Below are 19,645 nucleotides of genomic sequence, written 5' to 3'. Positions count from 1 at the left end.
TTGTGAATAGTGCCCCAATAAATATATAAATGCAAGCATCATTTGATATAACAATTTCTTTTCTGTCAAGTAGATAACCAATAGTGGGATTGCTGGGTAGAATGGTAGTTCTATCATTAGTTATTTGAGAAATCCTCATACTGTTTTCCATAGGGGTTGCACTAGTTTACATTACCACCAACAGTGTGTAAGCATTCCCTTTTCTCTCTATCTTCTCCAACATCTAAAACTCTATTTTTCAGTTGTCCAGAATCCCTGGGTTGTGAACTTGTAAGAGCTTCTTCTTTTATTTTTCTCTTTATGTGAGAAAGAAAGTGTAGAAAGTGTTCAAACTGTCTAGTTGCCTTTTCTCTAATTCAGATAAAGCTCTCAGGCAAAGTTTACTTTGAGGGCAGGCTTTCGTTTCTGAGTATATTTCAAATAGTTATTTTGTCCTCCTTCATGCCAAAGAAAAGAGGAAATTTTTCTCCTATCTTCTGAAAGTAAAATTCATGAATGTGTGGATGCTCCCGTATGAATGGCTCCCACTCTCTCTCAGTTTTCAACTCTCAAGTTACTCCACACTCAGCCTTCAGCAGTATGTCAAATAATGGATAAGTGCCCCCAGCCCTTTACTGGCTCCAGTGGCTTTGGCTGTCCTGGTAACCTGTAATTCTTTGTATTCATCACCTATGTCTTCAGTTTGCAAAGAGGTGGCATGTCCTATGACCTCAGTTCTCTGGCAGATCTAAAAAGAGTTGTTGATTTTTTATTTGCTCAGTTTTTTTTCTTGTTGTGATGATGGGAGTGGAGACTTAAATGTCAGAGCAGAAACCAGAAGTCCTAGTAATAATGTTTTATTATATATATACATCTTTTGACCACATAAAAGAGAAAGGTGCACAGGTCTTATTATGATTTTCCATATAAGAAAACTGAAGTTTAAAGAAATTAAATGACTTTTCGAGATAAATATTGCTAATAGATGAAGCTAAAGTCAGAAACTGGATCTTCTAGTGTCTGCCAGGACTCTTCCAATACAAACCATTATGTTTAGGCAATCACATATATGAAACAATTTGAAAGAAAAATTTTAGTTTAATAACAGAGTCATCCATGTTTGGGTTTTCTCTGTGGCATAATGCAAAAAGCAAGGGCCTGGCATATCCCATAATGAATGTTCTCAGGCCTAATTCATCCCCCAACTCACTTTTAGACTTTAGGGAATTCTCAACAAATGCTGACACAAGCTTCAGCTTCTCCATGTGAGTCTGAAGCAAGAATAAACCACGTGATCATGTGACCATGAAGTGAAACAATTCTAGGTTGGATTTAGGACCTTTATTTTAGGAAGAGAGCTTGTGTACATGTGTGTCTTAAGTGTGCATGTGTGGAAACGGGAACTGATTTCTTCAAAACCTTTCTGAACTGCTAAATTAATCCTCTTCCTTAAGTGAAAAAGTTTTGCTGCTTTAATTCTTTAAATGAAATGGTATTTTGCCTTCCCATCTGCCCATCTGACAGGATAGTCTATGAATGTGATTAACGTTTAAGGAAGAACTTCCTCCTAGGAAATGTCATCTGTTAATAGTCCTTGTGTTTTCTCCTTCTTGTGAATGCCACACCCATTACCAACCACTGGATGGTCTTGGGTTAAATATCACTTCCTCAGAAAGGACTTTCTTGAACTCACACTAGCACAGAACCTACACTTCCCCTTTCCGACTTAAAGTTTGCATCCTTTGGTATATGGGAACCCACATGAAGAGATGATTTCATCTAGGGCACCACTGTAATTCCAAGGCTAACAGTCTAGAGCAGTGTTTTCCAGAACTTTCTGCAGTGACAGAAATCTTCAATAACCTGCACATCTGGCTACTGAGCACTTGAAAAGTGTCCAGTGCAAGTGAACTACTAAATATTTTCTTGTGATTTAATTTTGAATAACCCCATGCTGCTATTGACTGCATATCGGACAGTAGAGGACTAGAACAACGTTCCTCAAAATCTAAATAAAGATGGCAAGAGCCTGCATTTTTAACCCATTCCTCAGGTGATTCTTACAGGCAATAACATTGGACAAATATTGATTAGAATATGATTCTCAAGCCCAGCTTCACATTAGAGTCACCCAGGGAAGGCTTTTGAAAGAAAATGATTCCTGAGTCACATACTCAGAGATTCTACTTTAATTGCTTTGGTATTGGGTCCAGATATTAGTTTAATTTTGTTTTGCATTTTAAAGCCCCCACCTTGGGCCATTGTTATGTGCAGCCAAGCTTGAGAATCCTAGAATATATATTCTCATGTGACACAATACATATTAGATAAAAATACAGATAAATGACTTGTACAAATAAATGGCTTGGGTGCATCTATAAAGAATTAGTGATTACAAGTGAAATCTTGTGATGTCACAAGAGACGTTAATGACATCAGTGGTGTAGATGAATTTCTAATACTAAGTGGAAAAATTCACTTCAGGTAATCTTTTACAATGGTGTGAAATTTCTCAGCCTTTTGTTTTATCCATAAACAATAATAAAAAATAATACCTCCTTCTGTGACACTTAGAAAGGGTGACATGCTGAGAGTTCCCTGAATAATCACCTACAAAAACACAAAACTCTTCTAGTTTCCTGGTTGACCAACTCAGAGCTTGAGGACTCCTCATGAGCCACCTGACAATTCACTCCAGCACAGAAACTGAAGGAAGGCGTTCCCCAGCCTGCTGTCCTAGGAAGGCCTCTGAGTCGCCGGTGCTAAAGCCCTCCCCTCTCCACCCTCCTGAGGTGGAGGTAAATGTCCCGACAGGAAGTCAGGGCTGGATTGGCGCCCTGCGCGAACATCCTGGGAAGGGCACTCTGGGTCACGGGTGCTAGAGCCCTCCCCTCTCCTCCCGGCTGTTGTGTGGGAAATTGTCCCCGCAGACAGTAAAGGCTGGCCAGGCCGCCCCGGCACGTAGAGGGAATGAATCAGGCTCCACACCCGCACGTAGTGGGCGGATCGCGCCAGCGCTGAGTAGGAAGGAGTTTCAGCCGCCAGCCCGGAACGCAGTGAGTACAGCCACTCAAAGGAAAGCCAAGTTGCTTTGCAGGGGAGCGTCTCATGATTTTTCAGAAACATGCTCATGGTTAAAAAGAAAAATCAAGGCTCAGAATAAATACTTTCAAGCACTGTTAATTTTAGCCCAAAGACAGGCGGTACTTGCCGGGAGATTTGGGGAAATTAACATGAAACTAAAAATGAAATTTTAGTTGGAGTGAAACAAACAGTATTGATCAGAATATACTAAATAGGAATTTTTTAAAAGTCTGCGAAGAAGTTTAAATTACTAGGAAAAACGTAAAGGAGAAGTATTTACTCATAAATTAAACAAAAGTAATAAAATGAAAATAAATTAATATAGTTTGACAAAATATCAGTGGACACTGAAAAAAACATTAAAATAATGTTTGAGATTGTTTAGGTTTTGTGCAGAAAGAATTGGGAAAATGTGCTGGATGGAGTCATACTGCTTTTCTTTTCCACAAAAATTTCATTGTTTTAGAGAGAGAGCCTTTTTAAAGACAGTAAGTTATTGCCAATTCACAATGAAATAAGATCACATGCTTTCTAAAATGTTCAAGAGCTGCATGCAATAAACTGCATTTATCTATAGATAATAACTGGTGTTCATTTGGTAGTCAAAATGCAGCCCATGCACTCTAGCACTTCAAATTATTCTTTCCATTTCAGAGATTTAGGGCCTTTGTGGAGCCTTCTTTTCAATAAAATAATTTGCCACTTTTGAAGATTAGACATTCTCTTCTTATCAATGTACACATGAAGGTGTTGTTTTGCTTTGCTTGTTGTTAATTAAAATGAGGAAAAAATGATATGCTAGCTATCACCCAATCATGTGTCTTTTTAGTCATAGGTTAGCTTTTCAAGGTATTTCCTGCATCTCTGACCTGTTGCAGCTCTGTTATCTTAGCACGTCTGTTAACTTAGCAGCAAGCACCTGCTTCAGCTGACCCTTGAGCCATAACCCATGTAAACCACTGCAGTGCTAGATCTCTCTTTGAGCCTAACAGTAGAACTATTATTTTTTCTTCTTCAATAGTGTTACTGTGCCAATGCTGAAATGTCCCTCAGTGTCTCTTTCTCAGCTACATCCCTATGAAGGATGTTTTCTTACTAGCAATGTGTTTTAAAGAAAGTCCACACAATTTCAAATACACATTTTCTTTACTAAAGTTTATTGACCAGTTTTGAAGTGATCCTGGTTTTCAGTTAAACTGTGCTTAATAATGCTAAATAACATATTTTGTAGGTTGTTGTGTATTTAATATTCTTTGCAAGAACACATAAGGAACAATACATGGACCTTATATATTTGTCACTGTGAAATAAAATTACAAGAAAAGGTGATTTCAGGTGTACTTCATTCAATACATATATACAAGAAGTTATCACTATGAAAAAGAAACCACTGGATTTATTCTGAATTCTATTCCAGAGAGGTTATTCTAAAGGGCCAGTGTGCAACATATGAATCCAAGATGGTATTGTGGTCTGTTTACCTCTTGTGATAAAATTATTTTAGCGGTGTTTTTTCTCATGTAACTCAGGCAACTAAAAATCTAAATTGTATTAAGTGGCCTTTCACAAACAATAACTTTATGAAAAAATGTCTAATTCTTGGTTATTTGTAGTTTTTGTCCTTTTCTTCATAGAGAAGCAAGAGCCGTTAAATAAGTTTAGCAGTGTTGTCCACTAAAACGTTCTATAGTGATGGAACCTACACAGGAAAATATTTTTTGTAATGTACTAACATTGTCTTCAGATCTTAGAAGAAGTTAGGCTTTCAAGCCCTGATGACAAAGTTGTTCTTTTCAAATTATAGGCTAATGATCAAAAATATTTGTTGATAGAATAAATGAACATGAAGCACAAACGTAATATATAGTTGTGTGATGTCCTAACTACCCACAAAAAGGAGTCTTAGCATACTTTTGAAAAATTCGATAAATACGTTCATCACAATTTGTTCATGGATTCACGTCTCAGGTGTTTCGTTTTTTCTTTTATTTCAGAAGCTCCTGAAAAGTACGTCAAGTCTAAAGTGAACCAGCGAACTCAGGAAGGCTGGAACCATGAGCAGTAATGGAGCAGATCTAACCTTTGGTTACACCTCCTGTTTTGTAGCTATCCTTTTGTTTGGCTCAAATTTTGTGCCACTTAAAAAGTTTGACACTGGTGATGGTAATTATTTTTCCTTCATTGTTAACCTTGCATTATTTTTAAAGATAAAGTTCCTTTTTTGGTCTTTTAAAATTATAGCTACAAAAACAAATCATGTTGATCTCGATACCTAATGAATAGAACTTAAAATTAATCATTTGATAGTGCCCACACCAGCTTGTCTGAAAGTCATCATAGGAGAACCATTAAGGTTGTTTCCTGGTAAAGCTAGGGTGGGTACTGTCAGGAAAGCTCATTAGCCATTATGCGAATGGAAGAAATTTATAGCTCTACTAATAACAGTTGTTTTGAAAACATGAGTCTTCAACATGATTGATATATTAGGGAACACTTTAAGCATAACAGATTTTTTGCTTGCTTATGTGCAGTTTTGTCTCTGAGAAAGCTCTAGGTAAACACAGAAAACTGCATCCAGATAAATAAAGATGTGTGATAATACACGCAATGCACGCACACACACGCACATCCTTCAACTATCAACTAGTGCCGTTAGTTCACCACATATGGTTAGGAAGTATCATATCTGCTGTCAGAACTCTTCATCCAGCACCTTCACAGTAACTCGTGAGCTGCAACCTTTTAGATGCCCACTTCAGGAGCAAACCTCTGGTCTTTTCCAATTAAAATGCCCTATTTGTTACAGCATTCATGTAATTAACCAGTTAAAACTGTACACCATTTTGATTAGGTTGAGTGTTGCTCTAGCCCCATTTTCCCCATATGCTCTGTAGTTTTTACTGCATGATTTTGCATAGTGGCGTGATTTCAAGGAATGCACGTGTTACATTATAGCACAATCGACTAATGTGAATTTTGGGGAAGGAGAAGCGAGAGTTATTTATATTTACCTGACTTCCATATTGAAGCCAGGAGAAGGGATTGGAGATTTATGGTGAGCACATGTTGGGAATTACTTCCCTGGTAGCATTTATTACCTGACAGCAGTTGTGTTATTTCTCCAATTCTTTGTCTTCATGCAGTTAGAAAATAGAATTACAAATTGTTTTCCTCCTACAAATTGCTTGTCTTCAGATCTTAGAAGAAGTTAGGCTTTCAAGCCCTGAAGATAAAGTTGTTCTTTTTAAATTGAAGGCTAGTGATCAAAAATATTTGTTGATGGAATAAATGAACATGAAGTACAAACATAATTTATAGTTTGTTGTGTAATGTCCTAACTATGCACAAAAAGGAGTCTTAGCATACTTTTGAAAAATGTGATAGATTTTCCTCCAGGGCATTTCTTCTTTTTTCCTTTGGAGTTAGAACAAGAATGGAAACTACTAGAAGAACAAAAAAATGGGTAGAAGATCTAGCTTTTGGTCTTCCACAATTAGCTTTGTGATCCTGAGCAAATATTACCAACTCTGCTGTTTTCAGTTTCTTATTTGTAAAGTGAAGAACTTATAAAATTAAGTTTCTTTTCATTTCTGTGATTCTACTCTTTTTGTTTTTTATTTTTTGGTTTTTTTTTTTTTTTTTTTTTTTTTTTTTTTTTTTTTTTTTTTTTTGGAGACAGAGTCTCACTTTCTCACTGAGGATGGAGCGAAGTATCACAATCTTGGCTCGCTGCAACCTCTGCCTTTAGGGTTCAAGTGATTCTCGTTCCTCAACCTCCCAAGTAGCTGAGACTATAGGCACACACTATCACAGCTGGCTAATTTTTTGTATTTTTAGTAGAGACGGGGTCTCACCGTGTTGTGCAGACTGGTCTCAAATTCCTGAGCTCAGGCAATCTGCCCACTTTGGCCTCCCAAAGTGCTGGGATTATAGGCCTGAGTCACTGTGGCTGGCTGATTCTACTCTTTTGTCATAGAGATTAGCAGCCATTTTTTCTCTCTCCTCCACAATGAGATTGAATCAAAGTAGAGCAACAATTTCCCAAAATTAGTGCCAGAAGTAATACATTGAGTTTTAACAGCCTCAGTGTTTCTTTCAGTGTCAACTGTTTCCTCATCCTTCCAATCTCTAAATCCTTAATGATGCAGAAGCCTCAGAAATGTGCAGGTACACCTCATAACACCAGGTTATCTTCAGATAACTGGCAAATGGCAACTCAAAGTATAGAAAGTAGGGCAACCTTGACCTAGAAAGCTAATTCGCAGGCTTATAATGCCTGACTCATTATATGCATCGAACTCTAACTGTATGAGGCCTATGTGTAGCCACAAATGACTTTATTTTTCTCCCAGAGGTGGCATAAATGGCCCCCGAAGGTTTAAATTCTGTTGTGCTGTTCTGAAGTACCTAATACCATATTTGGGGGGAACAAGAGTCCTCAGTGTGGTCTCTGAATGATGATATAGACTTGGTCTTGCCATCACTCTTTGGCAGAAAATTCTTGATTTGTCTAATAGGAGAAAAAAAAAGAATGTTAAGCAAGAGCCCACAGTGTATAAGCCTTGGAGTCAACCTGGGTTTAAATTCCAGCTCAACAAACCACCAGCTGTTTGGACAGGTTGCTTCATTGCAGATTCTCTATCTTTGAGCTAGGGTTGATTATGATACAGAGTAATCATAAGAATGAAATGTGCAAAGTCCATGGCATATAGGCATTCAGTAAATTGTGGCCATTCCTATAATTCCTCCTCGTTATTCCTGAGCACAAATTTACTCAATTCAATTTGTACCACTAACGCTGAGTTTGTTTATTTCTAGGAATGTTTCTCCAGTGGGTCCTTTGTGCTGCCATATGGTTGGTTGCCTTGGTGGTCAATCTGATATTACATTGCCCAAAGTTTTGGCCTTTTGCAATGCTAGGGGGCTGCATTTGGGCAACAGGTAATGTCTGATATAATTTATACTTTTATCATGTAACATGATGATCAAAATAATTCTCATTCACAATAGAAGGAAATAGCACAAACAGTGATTCTGAATAACCCTTCGTCATTGATACTAGAAATTAACTAATCTCTAATCTCTTGCCTTCACATGCTTTATGAATATTTTTGGTGCCTCACCTGATTTGTTCCACCTGATTTGTTCCTCTTAATGATTATTTTTAAGTTCCTGGTAGAAAATTTTTATAGTAAAAACATTTTAATTATTCTCCATCTATTCAAGCATAACTCAGTCTATTCAAGCATAACTCATATTTTAATGTGTTCTGGCCCTTTTTTCTAGCATGTTTATCAGAAAATATTTATTAAATAGTAACTAACACCATTTTTAGGACTTAGCCTAAGTAAGCCTGTGTGAAGATGCTATCATTTCAAAAGGGCTGGTTAACAAAAAAGCAAAGCAAACAAAAATCTCTCTGTTGCCTTATCAGTACCTGAAATTATATAATTAGAATTCATACCTTGTCTTGGTCCATCCAGAAATGTTTTTTTTTTCTTCAAAAAAGAGAATTCCAAGAATCAATGATTTTTAGAAATAATTTTGTTAAAAGCCAATAAACGTTGAAATGTTAAACATTTATTTTAAAAACTTAACATGAAAATGCATTTATTACCCACTTAATTTGAATCTCTTAGGAGTTAAATTATTTAGTGATGTTCATAAGTTTGATGACAAAAGAGTTAGCTTTTAAATTTCCACCAGGACTTATATTATTATACCTCACTTATAACCCATTAAGATTGTTTGTCATATCTAATGGGGGAGAGGAACAGACTAAGCATCCATCTATCCTGCAGCTCTTTATAGCCACCATAGCATTTCTGTTCACCCAGCAGGTTCCACTGGATGTCAGTAAGGAAAGAGTCTAATTTGAGATATGTTGCAGATGTGAGTGCTATAGGTTGGAGCACCTGATAGCATATAGGACATAGCAGACTGGGGGGAGCCAATCATCATGTAGAGATTTGCTTATAGGTGCTTAGGAAGGTGGTGGTATTGACACAGGTGAGGAAATAGGAAAGAGAACATGTCTGAAAGGGAAACTGATGGGTTCAGCTTGGCACTTTCTGAGCATGAACATCCAGATGTTTCCACCATAGAGAACATCTGGTTGGAGATTTCTCCTTGACAGTTTGGAAAATAATTAAAACTCTAACGTGGGTCCAGGCTAGAGCTGTAGCACTGGGAACATGGACCTTTAGCTAATAGCAGAAATCATGAAATTGGGTCAAGTACCCAGAAAGGACAATGAAGCAAGGAGACAAATATGTTCAAAGGAAAATCTTTAGGGGGTACCTTACTCCAGAAGGAGTGATGAAAAATAGCAGCCAGAGAAAGAGGTAGTGAGAAACAGGAGGAGAATCAAGCGATGAAGACATCATGGAATCCTAAAGAAATACCCTTTTGAGATTGTAGGACTGAGACCAAAAAAAAAAAAAAAAAAAAAAAAAAAATTATGGATTTGGCTCTCAGTGACCCTCAAAACATAAAAGAACGAATGTGACAATCCAGAAATCCAGAAGAAAAATCAGCAATCATGAAAGAACAAATTCTGGGGCTGTTTTAGGGCCAAAGACTTCTGCTAGTAACTGGCCCTAGTTCAAGTCTAAGAGGATGGTCACTGATAATTTATCACTGACAGCTTCCATGAAGAGTCACAGAATAGAGAGCTTTGTTAAGGGTGAGAAACCTCTGTACAGTTAGGAATGGAGCTAATTCAACATTTTTTCTTTGTAGAATTTTTCCCTGAGCCTAGTTCTTTTAACGATCATAATCATTAATGCCAAAAGTGTGGTTATTTTACTCAAAAAATAAGGAACTATGCTTTACTAAATTTGTCCAAATCCCATGCACTTCAGTTGAAGTTAGAATAAAAACTAATTCTATTTATATATGTATTTTCTATATTGGAAATAACATGTTTCTTCTGTATATTACATCTACAGGGAACATTGCTGTTGTTCCAATTATCAAAACCATTGGTTTAGGCCTTGGAATCTTAATCTGGGGATCATTTAATGCCTTAACTGGATGGGCAAGCTCAAGGTAATTCAAGTCAAACTAGTTCAACTAAGATTTCCTGCCCCATATTCTATGTAAGGCCAGTGCTTTCAGAGAGGAATAACACATGAATCTTATTCTTACCGAGTTTATAGCTGGTAAAATATATGCATCCAATATGCCACCTTCTATTGCTATTTGCCGTAAATTCTTAATAAGTTATCTAGATATTTGATGAAGATATAATATAGCATTAAATCTAGGAAACAGAGGTAGAGAAAGAAAAACGAAACTGATGTTTATTGTCCCTTTCTATTGTGTGACAATTTACTGGACATGTTCTATGCATCATTCTCATCTCACTTTCACAAATGCGTGAGGTAAGCACTATCTTATAAGACAGTAGATACACAAAGAGGTTAAGTAACTTACTGTAGGTCACAGAACTAGGAAGCTAGGATTCAAACCCAGGTCATCTGGCTCTAGAGCACATATTGTTCCCTCTAGAGTAAGGTTGGCAAACCGTGGCCCAGTTTCCCAGCCATATCTATAAATAAGGTTTTATTGGAACACAGCCAAACCTATCCATTTAAGGATTGTCTATGGCTATTTTTATGCCACAGTGGCATTGCTGAGCAGCAAGAGAATAACCAACCCTCAAAGCTTAAATTCTTTACTGTCTGGTCTTTGAGAAAAGTTTGCCAGCCCCAGCTCTAGCGTTGTGCTGTCTAATAGAGTAGCCACAAGCCATGGGAAGCCATTTATATTTAAATTTAAATTAATTAAAAGTTGATAAAATTAAACTTCCAGTTTCTTGGTTGCACTGGCCACATTTCCTGTTCACAGTAGCTACCTATGGGGAGAGGCTGCACTTTTGTGCAATGAAGATGGAGAACAGTCCCCATCATTACACGAAGTTCTATCAGACTGGTGACCTTGGTCAGCATTAAGATTACCATTCAAATCAATTTTGGGAAAGTGAGTGGAATGTAGGGTGTTATTCTCACCTTACCATTTGGACTCCCTTTCCACTCAGAGCATGACGACCACCTCAAAACAACAAAAACCAACTTACCTCCAATACATTCTCTCCCTTCCTTTCCCCATTCCCCACCCCCTGCTATTTTCTTTTTCATTTCCTTCTTTTCTCCTTTTCTCTTGCCTCTGATGGTTCTCAGTGATTCTTGGTAATGATCATGACAATGTCAAGGCAGGAAAAACAAATGTATGGTGATGACAGAGTAGGGATATTTAACCTAAACGTTTTTTAAAAGTCACTGTACTCCAGCCTGGGTGACAGAGAAAGCTTCCATCTCAAAAATAAAATAAAATTTAAATTTAAAAAACTGAAAATTAAGGTGCAGTGAAGATAAATAACTTATCCAAAGTCACAGCTAATAAGTGAGAGAGCTAAGATTTGAACCTAGGAATCTGGATCCAAGTCCATGCCCTTAACCATTATGATGAAACAGCTTAACGGCATTTAATTTGATGTGACTTTCTGGATTTTCAGGTTTGGCTGGTTTGGATTGGATGCAGAAGAAGTATCAAATCCACTGCTAAATTACATTGGAGCTGGGCTATCCATAGTAAGGTACGCAGACATTTCTAGTGATTTCACTATTCTTCAAAACATGGAGAGTGCTTTTTTAAGGATCCTGATATGCTTACATTTTTGTTTGCATTTTTTAAACCTACATTTCGTAAAATCCACATGCTTGTTCCTCAGACTCTTCATTTACAATGATGGGTTTAGAGGACAAAAAAGTGCCAGATTTGGAGGCAGGAGCCCCAGCTTTAGCTCTCCAAAACTCTGAGAGCCTGGAAAGTCATTAACTGCTCTGAAGCTTAGTTTTATCGTTTATAATATGTAGAAAATCATAACAGATAGCTTATAAATGAGAATCAAATATTTTGCAAACTAAAACATGCTATGCAAAAAAAAAAAAAATAGCATTCTGCTGGCTTCTTGATGCCCTGGAGTATCCACTGATTCTCTTCTCCCCCTACTCACATCTTGTCCCACCTAGTTTCCACTTCCAGTCTCCTCACTCACTCTTCTCAACCTAGCTAGACAGCCACTCCTTCACCTGTGAGAACACTTACTCTTTTGAATGCCCATTTTTGGCTGCATCTGTGTCTAGCTGTATACACCCTATGAATAGGGATGAAATGACTTTGAATCACTATATGGTAGAGTTCAGTCAATAAAACTCTAACAGGAACTAGGTCACCTTAAATTCAGTCTTCTTTCCCCTCTAGATTCCATTTATATTCCTTGTCAGTTCTTCACATAATGGATAGTACTGCCTAGAAAGATTTTAGTACTTTTTTATTCTTCAGGGAAAGAACAGTATATGTCCCTGCCTTCAGCAATGATGGCTTTTCCTCAGCCACATTCAGAAACAATCTCTTTGTCATTAAAATGTTGCCTTAGAGAGTAGTCCCAGGCCAATTGGAGAAAAAATAACATACATTGCTATAAAAAAGGAGATTCCTGAGATTTTTTGGTTACCTGCAATTTTATGTATTTTGTACAATTCACACAATTTTAGCTTTGAATAGCTCTCTCAAAAACAATTCCTTTACACACTAAAATTATAACATAGCGTGGCTTAGTTTTGACTTAATGACAATTTAAGGCCATTTTACCCAGTCTGTCAGGCATTTGTTTTTCTCCATATTTCTTCTTTATTTAGAAAAAATACATTCTTGAAACTTACAAATCAATTATTTATGTTCTACCACTTCTACCTACGTGGCCATGGGCAAATAACTTCAGTTCTCCAAGCCTTGGTTTCTTCATTTGTAAAGAAGGATGATAATAGCAACAACCTCATAAGATACTTTGAGGATTAAGTGAAATAAAATATGTTTAGTGCTTCATATAATGCTAAGTAATGCTCTCTATATTAGATAGTTGTCATTGCAGTTATTATGTGAATAACATTTATGTTCAGTTGCTGTTTCTCTGGTAGGTATTGTGGCCGAACTTTATGTTATACAAGGGAGTATACCTGAGGAATCTTGCAGCTCAATTTGAGTTTGGTCTGTAGCAGGGAAATTCAATGAGCTCCTCCTTTAGTGCATCTAGGCTCCCTTCTATGTTTCTCTGCTAGGAGGAATTTCTGGAATATGTCATTTCATTATTTTAACTCAGTTAAATCAGTTTGATCCGAAGGTTCTTCACTGAACAACCTTGGAGCTTCAGGGACCATGTAAAGACACTTGGAATATGGCTGCCTTAGTTTAGGATCTTGCCTTTCTTTTTAAAATTAAAATTATTGCTTCTATCTTCTGTATAGTCTAATTTTTAAAGAGTTGGTTAATTTCTAGCCTTAAATTTTCATTATATGATATATAAAGTGTTTGTCAGTCCGTATACTAAAACCACTCCAGGTATTTTAAACAGGAGAGGATTTAACACAGGGAATTGTTTACAAGACCTAGTGGAGCAAAAGGAGAAAGGTGGTGTCACCCATAACCCTGGAGCCCGCACAATACTTCTGAATTACCTCTGCCTGACCAATTGCTTCTGCTGAAACTACTGGAGCCGCCAACAAAACATAATGGCTTCTCCCGTCTTCTCAAATTATGCAAGTGCCTCCCACTGGCAGAGCTTAGCTGCCAATAGAGTTCGGGAAATGTAATTTTCAGTCTTCTGGGCTCCACAGTTCAGGAGAGAGTATGTAAGGATGGGAGCAGAGCTCCCATAAACAATATTCAGGACAGTCTTAAACATTTGCTTTCTTGAAGATCCAGGAGTCAGAGGTCTATAAAAAGACCAATGTCCTTTTCAATTCAAATAATAATAACGTGATTTGGATTCTCTTTAAGGGTCTGCTCTCCATTCTTTTGTCTTCTCACTTAACCTGCCTTCCCTGGAAGGTTTTATTTACTCCACAACTTCATCTATCATTTTACATTGTGTGGAAAACCAAATCTTTGTTTCTAGCTGTCACCTTTCCTCAAGCCGCAGCCCTTATATCTAACTATGGACCAGGCTACACATCTCTACACACACTCCACAGGTACCACCTTTCAGTCTTATCTGAGATAACACGAAGAAGGGAACCATGCTGATCAGCACTTCACAAACACTAAATCATTTGTTCCTTTATCTTTGCCTTCAATGTTTCCCAATAAGAATTACTTTTCTTCCTGGACCCTTCCCTACAAACTGGTTCCTCTTCCTGAATTCTCTCTCTCCATAGAAGGGCAGTCATTCAAATTAAAAATCTGTTGTCTTTATGTTTTTTCCCTTTATATGCTATATCTAATTCTGTAAAAAAATTTTTTGAATGTTTCACAAGTTCTTCTCCTTTCCCTCCATCCCACCTTACCTACCTACTTGTATACATATGATTATAAAAAATCTCACCTCTAGTTTCCCCGGTTCCATTCTTTCCTTTTGCCAGTATGGATAGCTTATATCTGCCCTACATCAGACCATGTCACTCTCCTGTTTAAAACAATTTGAATGTTCCCCACTGAATTCAGAATAAGCCTGTCTCCTTAATCTGGCTTGTTCTTTGCAGTACATCTATCCAGCCAGTATTTCTATACGTGTTTCACTTTTCTCCCTGTACTGTGCAATCGGTGACCCAGAATTACACCATACTCCCGACACTTCCCTCAGCCTTGAATGCCTTTTCCTCAGCCTCCTTGGCCATCATTTAATATCATTTGAGATTGTTCCATCCCATGTGACATCTTCTTGATTTTCTGCTCTCTAGTTAGAATCTTTCCCTAAACTACCAAAACTTTTTATGCTTCTTCCATTATTGAAACTATCAGAGTCTACTTTGTATTATTCATACAGACTTCTTTATTCTTGAACTATGATTTCCTGAAGGAAAAGACCCATTATTTTCTATATACACCATTCCTTCCACCATAACCATCAGACTTTCATATATAGTGTTTTACACATAACTGATGCTTAGTAAATGTTTGCTGACTTCAATTGTTGACGTAACTGCACATGTAAACACACAGGTTTTTTTTTTCTTTTTTTATTATACTTTAAGTTCTGGGGTACATGTGCAGAATGTGCAGGTTTGTTACATAGGTATACACATGCTGTGATGGTTTGCTGCATCCATCACCCTGTCATCTGCATTAGGTATTTCTCCTAATGCTGTCCCTCCCCTGTTTCCCCACCCCCTGCTATCCCTCCCCTAGCCTCCTACCCTTGACAGGCCCCAGTGTGTGATGTTCCTTTCCCTGTGTCCATGTGTTCTCATTGTTCAGCACCCACTTATGAGTGAGAACATGTGGTGTTTGGTTTTCTGTTCTTGTATCAGTTTGCTGTGGATGATGGTTTCCAGCTTTATCCATGTCCCTGAAAAGAACATAAACTCATTCCTTTTTTTATGGCTGCATAGTATTCCATGGTGTATATGTACCACATTTTCTTTATCCAGTCTATCATTGAGGGGCATTTGAGTTGGTTCCAAGTCTTTGCTTTTGTGAACATTGCCATAGTAAACGTACATGTTCATGTGTCTTTATGATAGAATGATTTATAATTCTTTGGGTATATACCCAGTAATGGGATTGCTGGGTCAAATGGTATTTCTATTCTAGGTCCTTGAGGAATCACCACACTGTCTTCCACAATGGTTGAACTAATTTATGCTCCCACCAACAATGTAAAACTCTTCCTATTTCTCTCCATCCTCTCCAACATCTGTTGTCTCCTGATTTTTTAATGATCGCCATTCTAACTGGCATCAGATGGTATCTCAATGTGGTTTTGATTTGCATTTCTCTAATGACCAGTGATGATGAGCTTTTTTTCATATGTTTGTTGACAGCATAAATGTCTTCTTTTGAGAAGTGTCTGTTCATATCCTTTGCCCACTTTTTGATGGGGTTGTTTGTTTTTTTCTTGTAAATTTGCTTAAGTTCTTTGTAGATTCTGGATATTAGCCCTTTGTCAGATGGGTAGATGGCAAAATTTTTTTTCCATTTTGTTGGTTGCTGGTTCACTATAATGATAGCTTCTTTTGCTGTGCAGAAGCTCTTTAATTTAATTAGATCCCATTTGTCTATTTTGGCTTTTGTTGCCATTCCTTTTGGACATACACACAATTTTTACTAAGTATGAAATATATGGGATTGCAAATCTGGGAAACTGGAAAGCTTGAAAACGTGAAGAAGAATCCTTGGGTAAAACATCAGGTTTTATTTTAAGTTACCTATGCTTTTGACAGCATTCGTAGACTGTCATGGAACTTTGCATTTGATGTTCTGTACCACGTTTTTTTAAGTCTATAGCCCAAAAGGCTTTGTGATTTATTTGGTTTTATGTTCATATACATAAAATCAATTTGATTAGCTTCTCTTTATTTACTGTCACCAACTCCCTTGATCTAACTGAGCTGGGACTCTTCTTCCTGATTTACCTATTCTTATGGCTAGCATTAGTTGCACAGGCTCAAAATTATTGTGTAGTCCTAATTTCTTTTTCATGCTCAGTACTCCCTCACCCATCCATTTGGTAATTAAAATTTTCTCTTTACTAACATATTTGCAAATTTTATTTTGTGTTAAAGTACACTGAGAATTGTATGTGCATTTTCATTTCATTTTCATCACAGCTCTGTGATGAGGATATATCCCCATTTTTTAAATGAATACTGTCAAGTCTCAGAGAGTGATTTTTTGGAGGGTTATATACTTGTTTGAAGAAAAGCAATCAAAAATCCTTATCTATAGTGTCCTTTTATTTATTTATTTATTTATTTTTTATTTCAGTTTAAGTTCCAGGATACATGTGCAGAAAATACAAGTTTATTACATAGGTATACATGTCCCATGGTGGCTTCCTACACCTATTAACACATCCTGTAAGTTCCCTCCCCTTGCCCTTGCCTACCACCCCACAACAGGCTGTGGTGTGTGTTGTCCCCCTCCCTGTGTTCATGTGTTCTCATTGTTCAACTCCCATTTATGAGTGAGATCGTCAGTGTTTAGTTTTCTGTTCCTGGGTTAGTTTCTTGAGGATGATGGCTTCCAGCTTCATCTATCATTGATGGGCATTTGGGTTGGTTCCATGACTTTGCTATTGTAAACAGTGCGGCAATAAACATACGTGTGCATGTATCTTTATAGTAGAATGATTTATAATTTATAATCCTTTGGGTATATACCCAGTAATGAGATTGCTAGGTTAAATGGTATTTCTGGTTCTAGGTCCTTGAGGAATCACCATACTGTCTTCCACAATTATTGAACTAATTTATATTCCCACCAATAGTATAAAAGCATTCCTTTTTCTCCACAGCCTTGCCAGCATCTATTGTTTCTTGACTTTTTAATAATCACATTTCTGACTGGCCTGAGATGGTATCTCATTGTGGTTTTGATTTGCATTTCTCTAATGATCAGTGATTTTGAACATGTTTCATGTTTATTAGTCATGTAAATGTCGTCTTTTGAGAAGTGTCTATTCATATCCATTGCCCAATTTTTGAAGGGGTTGCTTTTCTCTTGTAAATTTGTTTAAGTTCCTTGTAAATTCTAGATATTAGACCTCTGTCTAAGTTTTTTGATGTGCTGCTGGATTCAGTTTGCCAGTATTCAGATTCAGTTTACCAGTATTAAGGATTTTCATATCAGTGTTCATCAGGGATAATGGCCTGAAGTTTTCTCTTTTCATTGTGTCTCTGCCCGGTTTTAGTACCATGATGATGCTGGCTTCATAAAATGAATTAGGGAGAATTCCTTGCTTTTCAATTGTTTGAAGTAATTTCAGAAGTATTGGTACCAGCTCCTCTTTGTATCTCTAGTAGAATTTGGCTTTAAATTTGTCTGGTCTTGGAACTTTTTTTTAGTTGATAGGCTATTAATTACTGCCAAAATTTCCAAAGTTGTTATTGGTGTTTCAGGGATTCAACTTCCTGGTTTAGTCTTGGGAGGGTGTATGTGTCCAGGAATTTATCAATTTCCTCTAGATTTTCTAGTTTTTTATGTAGAGGCGTTTTTTGTTTTGTTTTTTGAGACAGAGTCTTGCTCTGTCATGAGGGCTGGAGTGCAGTGGCACAATCTCGGCTCACTGCAACCCTCCACCTCCCAGGTTCAAGTGATTCTCCTGCCTTCGTCTCCTGAGTAGCTGAGATTACAGACACCTGCAACCACGCCCAGCGAATTTTTGTATTTTTAGTAGAGATGTGGTTTCACCATGTTGGCCAGGCTGGTCTCGAACTCCTGACCTCAAAAGATCCACCTACCTCAGCCTTGCAAAGTGCAGCCACCGTGACCAGCCTGCATAGAGGTGTTTATAGTATGCTCTGATGGTACTTTGTATTTCTGTGGAGTTAATGGTGATATCTCCTTTATCATTTTTTATTGTGTCTATTTGATTCTTCTCTCGTTTCTTCTTTATTGGTCTAGCTAGCAGGCTATTTTGTTATTTTTTTCAAAAACTGCTCCTGGATTCGTTGATTTTTTTGGAGGGTTTTTTGGTGTCTCTATCTCCTTCAGTTCTGCTCTGATCATAGTTATTTCTTGTCTTCTGTTATGTTTTGGATTAGTTTTCTCTTGCCTCTCTTTTCAATGTGGTGTTAGGATATCAGTTTGAGATCTTTCTAGCTTTCTGATGTGGGCATTTAGTACTATAAATTTCCCTCTTAACACTGTTTTAGCTATGTCCCAGAGATTCTGGTACATTGTCTCTTTGTTCTCATTGGATTCAAAGAACTTCTTCATTTCTGCCTTAATTCATTATGTGCCCAGGAGTCATTCAGGGACAGATTGTGCAGTTTCCATGTAATCTTGCGGTTTTGAGTGAGTTTCTTAATCCTGAGTTCTAATTGATTGCACTGTGGTCTGAGAGACTGTTTGTCATGATTTCACTTATTTTGCATTTGCTGAGGAGTGTTTTACTTCCAATTATGTGGCCAATTTTAGAATGAATGTCATGTGGCACTGAGAAGAATATTCTGTTGATTTGGGGTTAGAGTTCTGTAGATATCTAGTAGATCCACTTAATTCAGAGTTCAGTTCAGAGCTGGGTTCAAGTCCTGAATATCCCTGTTAATTTTCTGTCTCATTGATCTGTCTAATATTGACAGTGGGGTGTTAAAGTCTCCCACTATGGCCGAGCATGGTGGCTCACTCCTGTAATCCTAGCACTTTGGGAGGCCAGGGCAGGTGGATCACGAGTTCGAGACCAGCCGGGCTAAGATGCTGAAACCCCATCTCTACTAAAAATACAAAAATTAACCTCCCATGGTGGCAGGTGCCTGTAATTCCAGCTACTCAGGATGCCGAGGAAGGAGAATCACTTGAACCCAGGAGGCAGAGGTTGCAGTGAGCTGAGATCGTGCCACTGCACTCTAGCCTGGGTGACAGAGCAAGACTCCATCTCAAAGAAAAAAAAAAAAGTCTCCCACTATGATTGTATGGGAGTTTAAGTCTCTTTCTAGGTCTCTAATAACTTGTTTTATGAATCTGGGTGTTCCTGTACTGGGTGCATATATATTTAGAATAGTTAGCTGTTCTTGTTGAATTGTTCCCTTTGCCATATGTAATGCCCTTGTTGAATTATTCCCTTTACCTTTATGTAATG

The 19,645-nt window shown here is 37.5% G+C and overlaps 1 protein-coding gene across 4 annotated transcripts in view; it reads left to right on the top strand.

The window, feature by feature from the left end:
• Positions 1 to 2,758: 2,758 nt before the first annotated feature.
• TMEM144 (transmembrane protein 144) overlaps positions 2,759 to 19,645 on the top strand; it is a 53,977-nt gene continuing 37,090 nt past the window's right edge. Inside the window, exons 1-5 of one of the 4 annotated variants that reach the window (XM_017526018.2) lie at positions 2,759 to 3,035; positions 5,058 to 5,226; positions 7,882 to 8,004; positions 10,014 to 10,113; positions 11,582 to 11,662. In XM_017526018.2, coding sequence (XP_017381507.1) covers positions 5,118 to 5,226; positions 7,882 to 8,004; positions 10,014 to 10,113; positions 11,582 to 11,662 — 413 coding nt within the window. In that variant the 5' untranslated portion in view covers positions 2,759 to 3,035; positions 5,058 to 5,117. Of the gene's footprint in view, positions 3,036 to 5,057; positions 5,227 to 7,162; positions 7,261 to 7,881; positions 8,005 to 9,540; positions 9,749 to 10,013; positions 10,114 to 11,581; positions 11,663 to 19,645 lie in introns of those variants that run through there. The other 3 variants (XM_037737603.1, XM_037737602.1, XM_037737604.1) reach the window with 3 other exon arrangements.

The sequence above is a fragment of the Cebus imitator genome, unplaced genomic scaffold, assembly GCF_001604975.1.
Source record: "Cebus imitator isolate Cc_AM_T3 unplaced genomic scaffold, Cebus_imitator-1.0 Scaffold40, whole genome shotgun sequence".
In the NCBI taxonomy this organism is placed as follows: domain Eukaryota; kingdom Metazoa; phylum Chordata; class Mammalia; order Primates; family Cebidae; genus Cebus; species Cebus imitator.
The sequence above is the reverse complement of the archived record's forward strand: the minus strand, read 5'-3'. Positions and strand labels throughout refer to the sequence as shown.